This window comes from Dreissena polymorpha, chromosome 1 (genome assembly GCF_020536995.1).
Source record: "Dreissena polymorpha isolate Duluth1 chromosome 1, UMN_Dpol_1.0, whole genome shotgun sequence".
Taxonomy (NCBI): domain Eukaryota; kingdom Metazoa; phylum Mollusca; class Bivalvia; order Myida; family Dreissenidae; genus Dreissena; species Dreissena polymorpha.
The window spans coordinates 144,024,538-144,037,520 of record NC_068355.1 but is presented as its reverse complement, the minus strand read 5'-3'; the positions used below and the strand labels follow the sequence as shown (position 1 = coordinate 144,037,520).

The window sequence follows — 12,983 nt, the reverse complement described above, 5'->3', positions numbered from 1 at the left end:
TCCGGCTGTTTTCTAACCTATTTCAGTACAAATTTGTACTTTAGTCTCTAACTTTATCATATGTCAAGGAGTAAGTAGTGAACACCTTTATTCATTCCCATTCAATATCTCCAAAATATAACACCATAACACCAATCTAAACTGTAAAACATGGCTTCGAGTAAATAATTTTGTTGTATTTTTTAGAGAATGTAGCCCTACATGACTCGATTGTTTAGTATAATGTAACCTTTATCATTTGACAGAACTGACGCCATATATTTTCGCGTCATACAAACAACAGTCGAAGTCCCGTTATCGACATGTCGTTTAAAAGGGATGGTGACGACTTTTCGGCACTAAATTATCAGCGGGTTCGTTGTTATGTTACAGCTGTCTGTCTATTCAAACTAGTTGTTTACTAGAAATGCGTTATGCTAGCATAATACGAATTAAATTTAAAAGGCTGTAGGAAACTTATCCAACTTCTATTTTCTAATTGAAATAATCCAACACCCAGCGTATATATTAGTAACTGTTGATGGCATTTTTCATGAAAAGTCTGCGGCCGGGAATCTCATTGCAATAATCCAACTTCTAGCTATTGACCCTCTGGGTAATTGGGAGTTGCAACTGGTTACGGCAAATTTCATGCCAAGTCTACCGCTTGGAATCCAGTCTGCACTTTAATCAGCAATATTAGCAACATTAACTATTTTATGGCATAAATAAACACAAACAGATCATAACTATATCTTTTATGCGCAAATTAATACAATTTACTTCATATGTGCTTGCGGGATAATGATATTTATCTAAGTTGAAAACACGTCACCAAGACACCAGTTCACAAAAACATATAAGCTTTTGCAATGGAAAACACCAACTACATGAGTGAAAGTTATTAGGGTTAAACTGGAATTCTGGTTTGTGGGTCGCCTCTAGGGCCATTTTTCCAAATCAAGTAAATCTTAAATCTGTTGAGAAAATTTTACAGGTTAATCCTACAAAATCACGTAAAATTTATGCAGCAATTTACAATGTCACACCATACTCATGGAAAGCATGTATTGATTTTTGGATAAACATTTTGTAGCGCAGAGAAAATTGAGAGCTGTAAATTTTGGTTGAAAGTTTCGTTGCTCTTTTTTAAAATTTATATCCCGAATAACTTGGAATTGAAATTTCCTTTAAATTAATTTCAAATAAAACATGCCATATCTTAATCGTTATGGTCTTTTAGTTGGGTCATTATTGAAACAGCTATTGTACTCTTAACTGATTAAAGAGAATGTTTGGACAAAACTGGATTTAGTGTTGGGTGTTATGATAACACGCTCAACATGTCTAATAACGAGAAGTACTTTTACCTTACTTTAAATGGTTTCTAATTGGCTAAAGTTCTGGAGCTTCAGAGGGGGGTCTCTGCCCACCCATGCCCCACACCAGGGCTTTGCCCTGCACCCACCTGGTTCCCTGGCTGCCCCCTGAACCCCAAGCAAATTTTCTGGTTTTCAAACATTTGTAATTTTTATATAACTCATGCAAGTTTTCCGAATTTGAAAATATGCTTATTTAAACATCAACAACTCCCGAATCCACGGTGAGATAAATCTCATGTCTAATCAAACATAATGTTTCAATGACTATATCCAGAACCTTCATTAGATAGATTGAATCATCAATTCAAAATTTCGGCTTTTGGTTTGAAGAAGGTTTTTTTTTGAGCATTTATCCGCAAAAATATGCAAATTGTTGTTGATGGTTACAGGTATTTAACAGGTGTTTGTTACAATATAAACAGTTGATTAAATTTGATTTTATGGATGCTAAATTGTTTATGCCCCCCTTCGAAGAAGAGGGGGTATATTGTTTTGCCACATGTTGGACCGTCGGTAGGTCAGTCAGTCTGTCCGTCCGTCCACCAGATGGTTTCCTGATGATAACCCAAGAACGCTTAGGCCCAGGATCATGAAACTTTATAGGTACATTGAGCATGACTGGCAGATGACCCCTATTGATTTTGAGGTCACTAGGTCAAGGTCACAGTGACTCAAAATAGTAAAATGGTTTCCAGATGATAACTCAAGAACGCTTACGCCTAGGATCATGAAACTTCATAGGTACATTGATAATGACTCGCAGATGACCCCTTTTGATTTTCAGATCACTAGGTCAAAGGTCAAGGTCACAGTGACTCGAAATAGAAAAATGGTTTCCGGATGATAACTCAAGAAAGCTTACGCCTAGGATCATGAAACTTCATATGTACATTGATCATGACTTGCAAATGACCCCTATTGATTTTCAGGTCACTAGGTCAAAGGTTAAGGTCACGGTGACTCGTTCATTTATTGTATGTGTGTGTCCAAAAACTTTAACCTTGGTTAAAGTTCCTTGGTTAAAGTTTGATAACTTTTGAAATATTGAAGATAGCAACTTCATAATTGGCATGCATGTGTATCTCACTGATCATTTTGAGTGGTGAAAAGTCAAGGTCAAGGTCATCCTTCAAGGTCAAAGGTCAAGTATCATTGTATTTTTTTTCCAAAAACTTTAACCCATTTATGCCTAGTGGACTCTCCCATCCAGCTACATTGGATCAATTTATCATGACTGGCAGATGACCCCTATTGATTTTCAGGTCAAAGGTCAAGGTCACAGTGACAAAAACGTATTCACACAATGGCTTCCACTACAACTGACAGCCCATATGGGGGGCATGCATGTTTTACAAACAGCCCTTGTTAACATTGGAATTTGGTTTAATCAGGAAGAACTTTGAGTTGCAGGCATGTACTCATAAAAGCCTAAAGCATTTAAGAAGAACAAATCCATTTCACAACTAAAACCCATCATAAAACTCAAAGCATAATCATTTAAGAAGAATTAGTCCGTTCCACTACAATGTTGCACCTGTTTTGGAGACAAAGACTGCATTGCACTTATGAATGTTTATAGATATTTCCCATGTGCACATATGAAAATATGTTGAAACAAAATACATTACAATTCTATATTCTGTGAACATACAGTCAATATTAGATTTCCGGGTATTTGGTAATAAGACTCCAGTAAAGTGGTATGTTGTTCTTAGCACAAAGTCTCTGTGATTAAATTTAACTTAAATAAATGCAACTTTTATTTTTTATAAGTTCTATGAACATATGTCATTCTAAACTGCTTCGATATGCAAATTGTAAAAAAGAAAGTCTGTCGATTTAATTTATTATTCTTTCACAGAAAAGTAGGGTGACAGAACTTCTGCAAGAAGACATCACAGACCAAGAAGTATCAAAATTAAGGAATGGAAAGTATGTGTCTGGAAGCAAAGTAAATCTGGTTCATATTATGTCTAAAACGCTGTAAATCTCTACTTATCCTGTAAAAGAAGTTGTTTTTAATTTAGTAACAAAAGTCCCTGTCTTATCAGCTTATTATAATTTAAATGAGTAGCATGCATCTTCTGGAAAAATGGGGGTAAATGCTTTTAACCCTTTGCATGCTGGGAAATTTGTCTTCTGCTTAAATGTCGTCTGCTGAATTTCTACAATTAGCATTTCTTTGATTTTTTTTCAATAATACTATCAGAATAGCAAACAGTTTGGATCCAGATGAGATGCCACGTTCTGTGGCATCTCATCTGGATCCAAACTGTTTGCAAAGGCCTTCAAAATTCGGTTCCCGCACTGAAAGGGTTAATGCTTATACATTAGGTCTGCACAGGCTAATCAGTGACGACAGTTTCAGCTTTGAGGCAATTTTTGGCTTAAAGGATGACTTCTAAACACGAAAAAATCCAGTCTAGGCGAAAGGTGTTGTCCCTGATAAGTATTTACAGACTGCATAGGCATAAATGTAAAACATACTGTACGCACACAGTAATATTTTTACAAATTTTCACATATGAGTCCTGGAACTCTATATCTTTCAAATCTAATCTTTCAAGTCCCCCAATTGAAAGAATGAGTCCAAATATTAAACGATATTAATTTTAAAGATTTTTCAATGCAATTTTGTGACTCACATAATTCGAAACTTTGCATCCCCAGAGGTTTTTGTGGATCCAGGACGCAGGGCTGGCAGGTAAAAAAATCAGTGCGCACATGAATGAAGCCCTATTTACTCAGAGCGCTGAGCAAACAATTACACATAGTTAGCAATGGCAGCAGTGAAGTTACACAATATCTCATACCTTGCTGGTTTTGACAGTTAAAGCCACTTCAGAAAAGTAATGTTCAGTAATCTTACGTGTCCCATAATCTTTGACACTGCTGTTTCGCAAATGTGGAAGTAATAAATTCAAATTTTATGACAAACATATCTTTCTCAAACCGTTCTGTCTCAAGTGTGCAAGTTTACCATAAAACAGTTTATCAGCAATGTTTTTGCCCAATTGGGAAAAGTACCGGTACCTGCCAGATTGGGAAAAATTAGCGCGAAATAAATTGAAAATGGGAAAATTCGCATTGTGAAGTTTTCAGATTGGGAAATAGGTGTATTTTATTTGTTGCTAACAAATACTTTAAAATTGATAACTTTGTGTTGTCAACAAGTTGTCAATATTATATTTACTGCATAAGGAAATAAACTGAATGTTGCATTTAATTGAAAAAAAAGATTTTTTCTTTTTGGAAACCTTCTATTGTGATTTTTTTGGACAGCAATTGGGAAATTTTTAGTTTTTCCCTTTTGGGAACGTGCGGTTTTCCGGTACTTTATAAAGAAAGAAAAAAAAAATGCTGGTTATACATAGGAATTTGTAGTAAATAGGTTTTATTGTGCTGAAGCACAGTCAGAAAAATATTCAAGGATCTGATTAAGATTTATGATTGTCTTATGCATGATAAACATCACACTCTGACCACTGTTGAAACTTGTGATTTCTAATTTTGATCAACTTTTTTTGTTTCTATTTCAGATTTGTTTGCAAACTATGTTTTCATAAGCCGATCTTCGACACATTGAGTATATTTTATGTTCACAAGCAGGGGAAGAAGCATTTAGCAAGTATGAATTTGTTGTTTTTTTGGGGGGAGAGGGGCAAGCATCAAATAGTGATTATCAATCAATTACTTAAGCTTGCATGGACACTGAGATAGGGATTATGTTTAGGTTGTGTCATGTCAAGGTATTTTATTAATATATTTTTTTATGCTCAGGTAAGGTGGCATAAAGCAGTCGCACTGCTCTGTCTGTCCGCCTGGCATTCTGTTTTCTATGAATGCTTGCAGATATAGAGCTGATTTTTGGTATTTGAGTCTACCTACATTACCAACAGATGAAGTGTGTTTCTTCCACTTCTTTGATTTGCACAATTATTTAACATTTAATTAATCATAAAAATGTACAATCCTGGGATGATACTTAACAAACATGTATACGCTCGCTTTTCCAGTGCAATGCTCATATTTACTGCAATCTTATCTATATACCTGACGGTTCACTCATAACTATGAATATGTCCTTAGTATAAGATGATGTTGCAGAATACTAGAAGAAATAAAATGTTGGTTATTTGCATATTGTTGTTTTAACACTTTTAGGTCAGGAGTATCATGCACTGCAAAAACAGGAAGTGGACGATTTAATTGAGAAACGGATGCATGAAAAGACAGTGAACATAGAGCAGTCACAAGTTCAACAACAGGTACTGGAAACAGCAGAGGCTCATATATTAAGTGTAACATCGTTTGGTGGGCCTCTACTACATGTAAATTTGTTAAAATCATGCACCTGGGGTTAAAATTTGGTCACACCACAGGTGCCACATGATTTGAATGACTTTAAAGGTAAATAAAAAAAACGTTATTTTAAAGCACAAAACCCAGAGCTTTAATGTTTGTAGGAAACATTTGAAAGAAGATTTGTAAAGAATGTGTTCAAATCATGCCTCTGTGGTCAAAACTGTCCACACAGAAAGGTTCATATAATTTATAAAGATTAAAAATTTGTTAAGATTTAATATGTAAGTAAATAACATAAAGTCTTCCTTGAAGCTTAGAGGATCAGGGGTTTAGTAAATGGTGTGTTACATAGAATAATGTTCATTTACAATTATGTTCAACCCATAGCTCTTGGGCGAAAATTGGCTTGCACCAAGGGATCACCTGATTAATATAGAATTTAGTCAATAACTTAAAAACATTTTAAACTGCAGGTGTTAGACATTAAGTAGTTCCGGTGTAAAATTGTATTTTGGTCCTGTATTATGGTCCTTCAAATAATGCCCATGCGGTCCAAATTTGCCCGGCCTAAGGTTTGAGAACTTTTAAATTGAATTTATATTTTGTATGTGACATCATATTGTGTTTGTCTCCAATGATTATTAAAATCATACTCTTCGGTTTGATACGGGCCATGCCCCATATGCAGATGAGCAATCTTGGGCCATCTTGGACCGCATGTTTTCTTTTGCATCCTATTTAATATGAATGCGATTTCAAGTGCAAAATATTGGATCTTTAATTATTTGTATATATCTCAGATTAAAGTAAAAGTGCAACATAAGGCAAGACCAAGTCCTTACCACAGGAGAAAGGTTATGGATCTCCACTATCAGCCTTCATCAGAAACCAGCACTGCATTCGCCCATAGTCTCTCTGGCAACAAGACTGCTGGGACAGAAGTGGAACGTTACTCTGGCAAGAATGTCAAGCATTTAGCGAAGGATTGTGTAACAGAGTCACTTTCAAATAACCATGTGAAAATGAGTTTAACTGATAAGGAAAAGTGTGATGTTAAATGGAAGAATAGAAAAGACAATTTGAAAACTTATGTTAAGTTAACAGCTTTTAAGTCAAGAGATGATTTTAATAATTCCTGTGATGACAATGAGGAAATTGTAAGTAGTGCAAATGTCAACAAATTTATAAACAACAGTGACACTGAAAATACAAAGAACTATTACCTAGCAAGGAAAAAACAAAAATCTGACTATGAAAAAGACATACAGGCAACATTAATTGGTAAAGTTCACAAGGAGACTGATGCCACAAGTACATGTAGACTTGGACAATCTTGGGAAATGTTCAAATCTGGCGCTATACACAAAACTTCTACTCCACTGTTTACACAAGAATGTGTGAAAAAGAAAACCAACAGTGCTAGGTCTTACAAAGATGTCGATAGAAGTAAAACTGCTGATGCAGAGAAAATGCTTCAAGCCTTTGGGTCAGTACATACAGGTTAATTGAAACTAGCAATCTATCAATAATGGTACATGTATGTAATTATTGGCGTCGCACTGTAGTGCGGCGACTCGTATGTAATACGTTTATTTTAGAGCACAACGTGCTCATGGTGAGCTTTTGTGATCGCTTTTTGTCAGCATCCGGCATAGGGCGTCAACATTTTGCCTTGTGAACACTCTAGAGGCCACGTTTATTTTCCGATCTTCATGAAACTTGGTAAGAACATTTTTCCCATTGATACCTCGACTGAGTTCAAAACTGGGTCATGCTGGGTCAAAAACTAGGTCACTAGTTCAAAAAAAAGAAAATCCTTGTGAACACTGTAGAAGTCACATTTGATGCCCAATCTTCATGTTACTTTGTCAAAATGTTTTTCTAAATGATATGTTGTGGTTGAGTTCAAAAATGGTTCCGGTCTGTCGAAAAACATAGCCCCCAGTGGGCGTGGCAGTATTCCTTATATGGCTATAGAGAAACCTTGTGAACACTCTAGAAGTCACAATTTTTGCCCAATCATCATGAAACTTGGTCAAAACATTGGTTTCATTGATATCTCGGACGAGTTCGAAAATGGTCCAGATCTGTGAAAAAACATGGCCGCCAGGGGGCGGGGCAGTTTTCTCTATATTTCCTTATATGGCTATAGTAAAACCTTGTTAACACTCTAGAGGCCACATTTATTTTCCGATCTTCATGAAACTTGCTCAGATTTGTCCCAATGATATCTTGGATAAGTTCAAAAATGGTAACCTTTGCTTTAAAAACATAGCTGCCAGGGGGCGGGGCATTTTTCCTTATATGGCTATATATGGCTATAGTAAAATCTTGTTAACACTATAGAGGCTACATTTATGTCCAATCTTCATGAAACTTGGTCAGAAGATTCATCCCAATAATATCTTGGACGAGTTCGAAAATGATGCTGGTTGGTTGGAAAACATGGCCGCCAGGGGGTGGGTCATTTTTCCTTATATGGCTATAGTAAAACCTTGTTAACACTCTTAAGGCCACATTTATTGTCCAATCTTCAAAATGGTTACGTTTGCTTGAACAACATGGCTGCCAAGGGGTGGGGCATTTTTCCTTATATGGCTATATATGGCTTTAGTTATCTTGTTAACACTCAAGAGGCCACATTTATAGTCCGATCTTCATGAAACTCAGTCATAAGATTCATCCCAATAATATCTTGGAGGAGTTCAAAAATGATGCCGGTTGGTTAAAAAACATGGCCACAACGGGGGCGGGGCATTTTTCCTTATATGGCTATAGTAAAACCTTGTTAACACAGAGGTCCTATTTATTTTTCGATCATCATTGAACTTTGGGAAGATTTGTCCCAATGATATCTTGGATGAGTTTGAAAATGGTTTTGGTTGCTTTAAAAACATGGCCACCAGGGGGTGGGGCGGGGCATTTTTCCTTATATGGCTATAGTAAAACCTTGTTAACACTCTAGAGGCCACATTTATTGTCCAATCTTCATGAAATTTGGTCAGAAGATTGGTCTCAATGATATCTTGGATGAGTTTGAAAATAATTATGTTTGCTTGAAAAACATGGCTTCCAAGGGGCCGGGCATTTTCCTTATAAGGCTAAAGTTAAAATCTTGTTAACACTCTAGAAGCCACATTTACTGTCCGATCTTCATTAAACTTGGTCAGAAGATTCATCCCGATAATATCTTGGACGAGTTCACAAATGATGCCGGTTGGTTGAAAAACATGGCTGCCAGGGGGCAGGGCATTTTTCCTTATATGGCTATAGTAAAACCTTGTTAACACTCGAGAGGCCACATTTATTTTCCGATTTTCATGAAACTTGGTCAGAAGATTTGTCCCAATTATATCTTGTTACCTCAGGTGAGCGACTTTGGGCCTTTCAGGCCCTCTTGTTTCGCATATGGGAGGAGAAGTTATTTTACGGATCAATGTATATATTTTTGTTGTCAAAATATCTTGCATAGTGGTGATTTTTTGTGTAAATTATTGTAAATAAGTACTCATTTGTGCCTATTACATTTACTACAACAATTATTGGCAATAATGCAAAGCTAATTCTTTTAATTAATAACTGATCACAGGGACTGGGCAATAATAAAAGATCACAGGGACTGTGCAAATACGCGAACCGGTGAAACTTTCTGGTTTTGTATAGAAACAAAACATAATCAAAATATATATTTATTTTGTGGTTTTTCTAACAATAGCGCAGACTTTTGCTGTTCGAGTTTTGGTTAATACGTATTTTCTTCAATTTTACAAGACGACAGCGATTACACGGTTAATTGCTTTATTGATGACTGTTACACTACAGTCATTTACATGTATTAATATCTTAGTTAGAAGGTGATTTTTCAAGCGGTTCCGTAGTATAGTGGTTACACGCTCGCTTCACATGTGAGAGGCCCAAGGTTCGAGCCCCAGTAATATCAAATTATTTTATTTGTGTTGGATGTTAACTTTTTGTTTTGATGTAGACATTGTAGTTTAAATAAATATGCCGTTTTATTGTAACCATTTTTAGCTCGACTATTATATATGAAATATATATAGTTGAGCTATCCTACTCATCCCGGCGTCGGCGTTAGCGTCTGCTTTAGCGTGCAAATGTTAAAGTTTTCGTACTACGTCAATGATTTTCATTGTCCCTAGATATATTGCTTTAATATTTTGCATACTTGTTTACCAACATGACCCCAACCTATAAACAAGAGCAGACAACTCTATCAAGCATTTTGTCATAATTATGGTCCCTTTTCCACTTAGAATATGCAGCAAATGTTAAAGTTTTTGTACTGCCCCATTTATTTTCATTGTCCCTTGACATATTGCTTTCATATTTTGCATACTTGTTTACCAACATCACCCCAACCTATAAACAAGAGCAGACCACTTTATCAAGCATTTTGTCATAATTATTGCCCCTCCTATACTTAGAATATGCATATTATTGATAAATCTATGTTAAAGTTTGCGTACTACCCCAAATATTTCCTATATTCTTTGATATATTGCTTTTATATGTTGCATACTTGTTTACCATCATGACCCCAACCTATAAACAAGAGCAGACCACTGTATCAAGCATTTTGACATAATTAAGGCCCCTTTTACACTTAGATAATTGAACATTTTGTTTAAATTGCCATAACTTCTTTATTTATAATCACATTTTATTATTACTTAACACATTATATCCCCCTCTCACCCCCACAAATATTTTTTTTATTATTAAACATCATCTAATAAATTACCACACCCCACATTATACCCCCCTCTCGCCAACCCCAACCCCCTACCCCCCCCCCCCCCCCCAAATTATTTTTTTCCTTTTTTTTTTAAAGATCATCAAATAAATTAGTGAATATGAACAATTTCCCTATGATGGCTTACGTTATACTGTTAAGCACTCGAATAGTCGAGCGCGCTGTCCTCTGACAGCTCTTGTTTGTTTTTATTATGCCCATGAAATATATGTGTGAGAGTGTGTGGGGGGGGGGTGCATAAACACATTAACATTTTACAGTGTTTTCATATCAATGAGTACTCAACCCCTATCGTATATGAGCAATGTAAGAATAAGTTCAGAATCATCTTCCCTTGAAGTTGAGAAAAATATGAAATTATGCTTACAAGATGAAGCAGATTTTTTAAAACCTACACAGTTCTGTTCCATTAATGAAAACTGCACACGGATGCCAGTAAAAAAAAGGAAACAAATGTAGATAAAATGAACTATGAAATATTTGGGGGTTACAACACAAAATCATAGATAATGGTTATTTGGGGGTTATAACACAACATCATAGATAATGGTTATTTGGGAGTTATAACACAAAATCATAGATAATGGTTTTACCAGTATCTTTTTCTATTTTGTTTAAAATAATCGGCCAAAATATTAATATTTACAGTAGAAAAGAAATTGTTCCATGTAACTTCATTGAGTGCCTTTTACACTGAAATTCCCGACGCCCTTTGATGCTTTGCATCAATACTTATCTTGTAGTATCTGTGTTATGGTGCCATTTTCAAATCTAGGAGGGTAGATTTTATATTCTTCCTGCCATTTATCGGTGAAAATTGTAGTGTCACATGTGACGAGTCTTTGTAGACATGTGTATTAACATTTGAACTTATTCACCTGGGTATAATGGTGCATATACTGTCGGATGTCAGAGAAGTAATAGCTCTGGTGAAACTGATTTGAACTAATTATTTTTGTAACAGTATATTTCTCATGCAGAATAAAAATTATTCTGATGAAGAAAAATACTTTGCTAACCTTGCTAGTTCAAATAATTGAGCATTTGCAGTTCAGTATTGATGGCTGCTCACAACCAATAACTAAATGTCTGTCTGCAACATGTAGAGCACATTGTCAATAATGCTTGTACTTGTTTAATTAGCTAAAAGATGAGCATGCTTGATCATAATCAAATTGACCTTGACCTATCAGGGCATCACAGACCTTTTCCACATGATTAACATTGTTGTAAGCTGTTTTTAAATTACATAATGAATGAAAAAGTTACAGTGGGGACGAGCTCGGACTCAACTTAGTTGACTGCTAAATGTAGATTTCAACAAGCAGTCTTGATGAAAAAACTCAACATACTTTTTTATAGTAGTTTTTCTAATGTATTGCGTGGTGCTTTCAGATCAGGCTGGAAGAAGGACTGGACAGGTCAGTGGGTCAAGGACGACACTGTGGAGTTTGACTCGGATGAAGAACCACCCAACTTCTGAATGTTCTGTTAATGTTTGTGTGCTAAACTGTGAAGGAACATTGTTCTGTGTTCAGATCCTTGATTTATCTGTTTGCATCATGTTTAAGGCATGCATACTCATCGTGAGTGTTAAAAACACACCTCACAAATGGAATAAAAAATGTTTGTTTTTTTAAATATTGAAGGTTTCAATGGTGGAATTATATTTTTACCAGATGCAGTGCTTGGTGTTAACTTGCATGTGCGGTCATATTATACATATATATAACACCTCAGAGATTTTGGTCCTTCTATATTTATATGACCGGTTTCAGTCTGTAAATGCGATAGAGAAACCTACGAGTATATGGACCAGTCACTATTTTTTGTATGACCGTTTGGGGTTGTGGGGAAGCATTTTATTGTACAGCGCAGTATTGCTGTTAGTGTTAAGGGGGCTTTTCACATTTTGGTAAATTGACAAAAAATTTCAGATTCGCAAATTTTCGTTTTAGTTACGATATTTGTGAGGAAATAGTTATACTGAACATTTACCATGCTCTTAAATATCCAATATATGCATCTTTTTAAGATTTGAAGCAAATGATAAAGTGTTGCATCGCGAAACGATTGAATAATTTAGAAAGTTCTGTTGTTGTCGTTATATTTTGTGAAACTTAAGAGGATTGCTTATTTAAGTAAAAAATACATCTCATAGCATGAGCACGGATGGTCGAGTGGTATAAGCGGGAGACTTTTCGTCTACTGAATGTAATAACAAGGGTAACTGAAATTTTGGGTATTGTTCAGGACAGCATATTTTCAGACATTTTCCAAAATACAGTAAGAGCACTTACGTTATTTTTTGCGCTCAAAATATTTCAGTGTTGAAATTATGGTAACTGCTCCTTTCTTAATTTTTTATTGTTTTAAAATAGACATATCAATTTGGAGTTTTGTATCGTTTTTCAAGTGTTATTATAATACTTATCAGAAAATTTGAATAAGGAAAAATGTTTATTATTTTAATAAAACATTTTTTAGCTTCTTCTGAAAATTTAACAAAAATGTAAGTTACGCTACTTTTTACATTCAGAAAA

General features: G+C 35.3%; 1 protein-coding gene across 1 annotated transcript; it reads left to right on the top strand.

Annotated features, from left to right (window-relative positions):
* The first annotated feature begins 214 nt into the window (after positions 1 to 214).
* LOC127853842 (sodium channel modifier 1-like) lies at positions 215 to 12,081 on the top strand. The gene is made up of 6 exons (XM_052388642.1): positions 215 to 353; positions 3,223 to 3,293; positions 4,901 to 4,989; positions 5,526 to 5,629; positions 6,467 to 7,152; positions 11,836 to 12,081. Exons 1-6 carry the CDS (start codon positions 303 to 305, stop codon positions 11,921 to 11,923), a joined length of 1,089 nt encoding a protein of 362 aa, XP_052244602.1. The 5' UTR covers positions 215 to 302; the 3' UTR covers positions 11,924 to 12,081.
* The last annotated feature ends 902 nt before the right edge of the window (positions 12,082 to 12,983 follow it).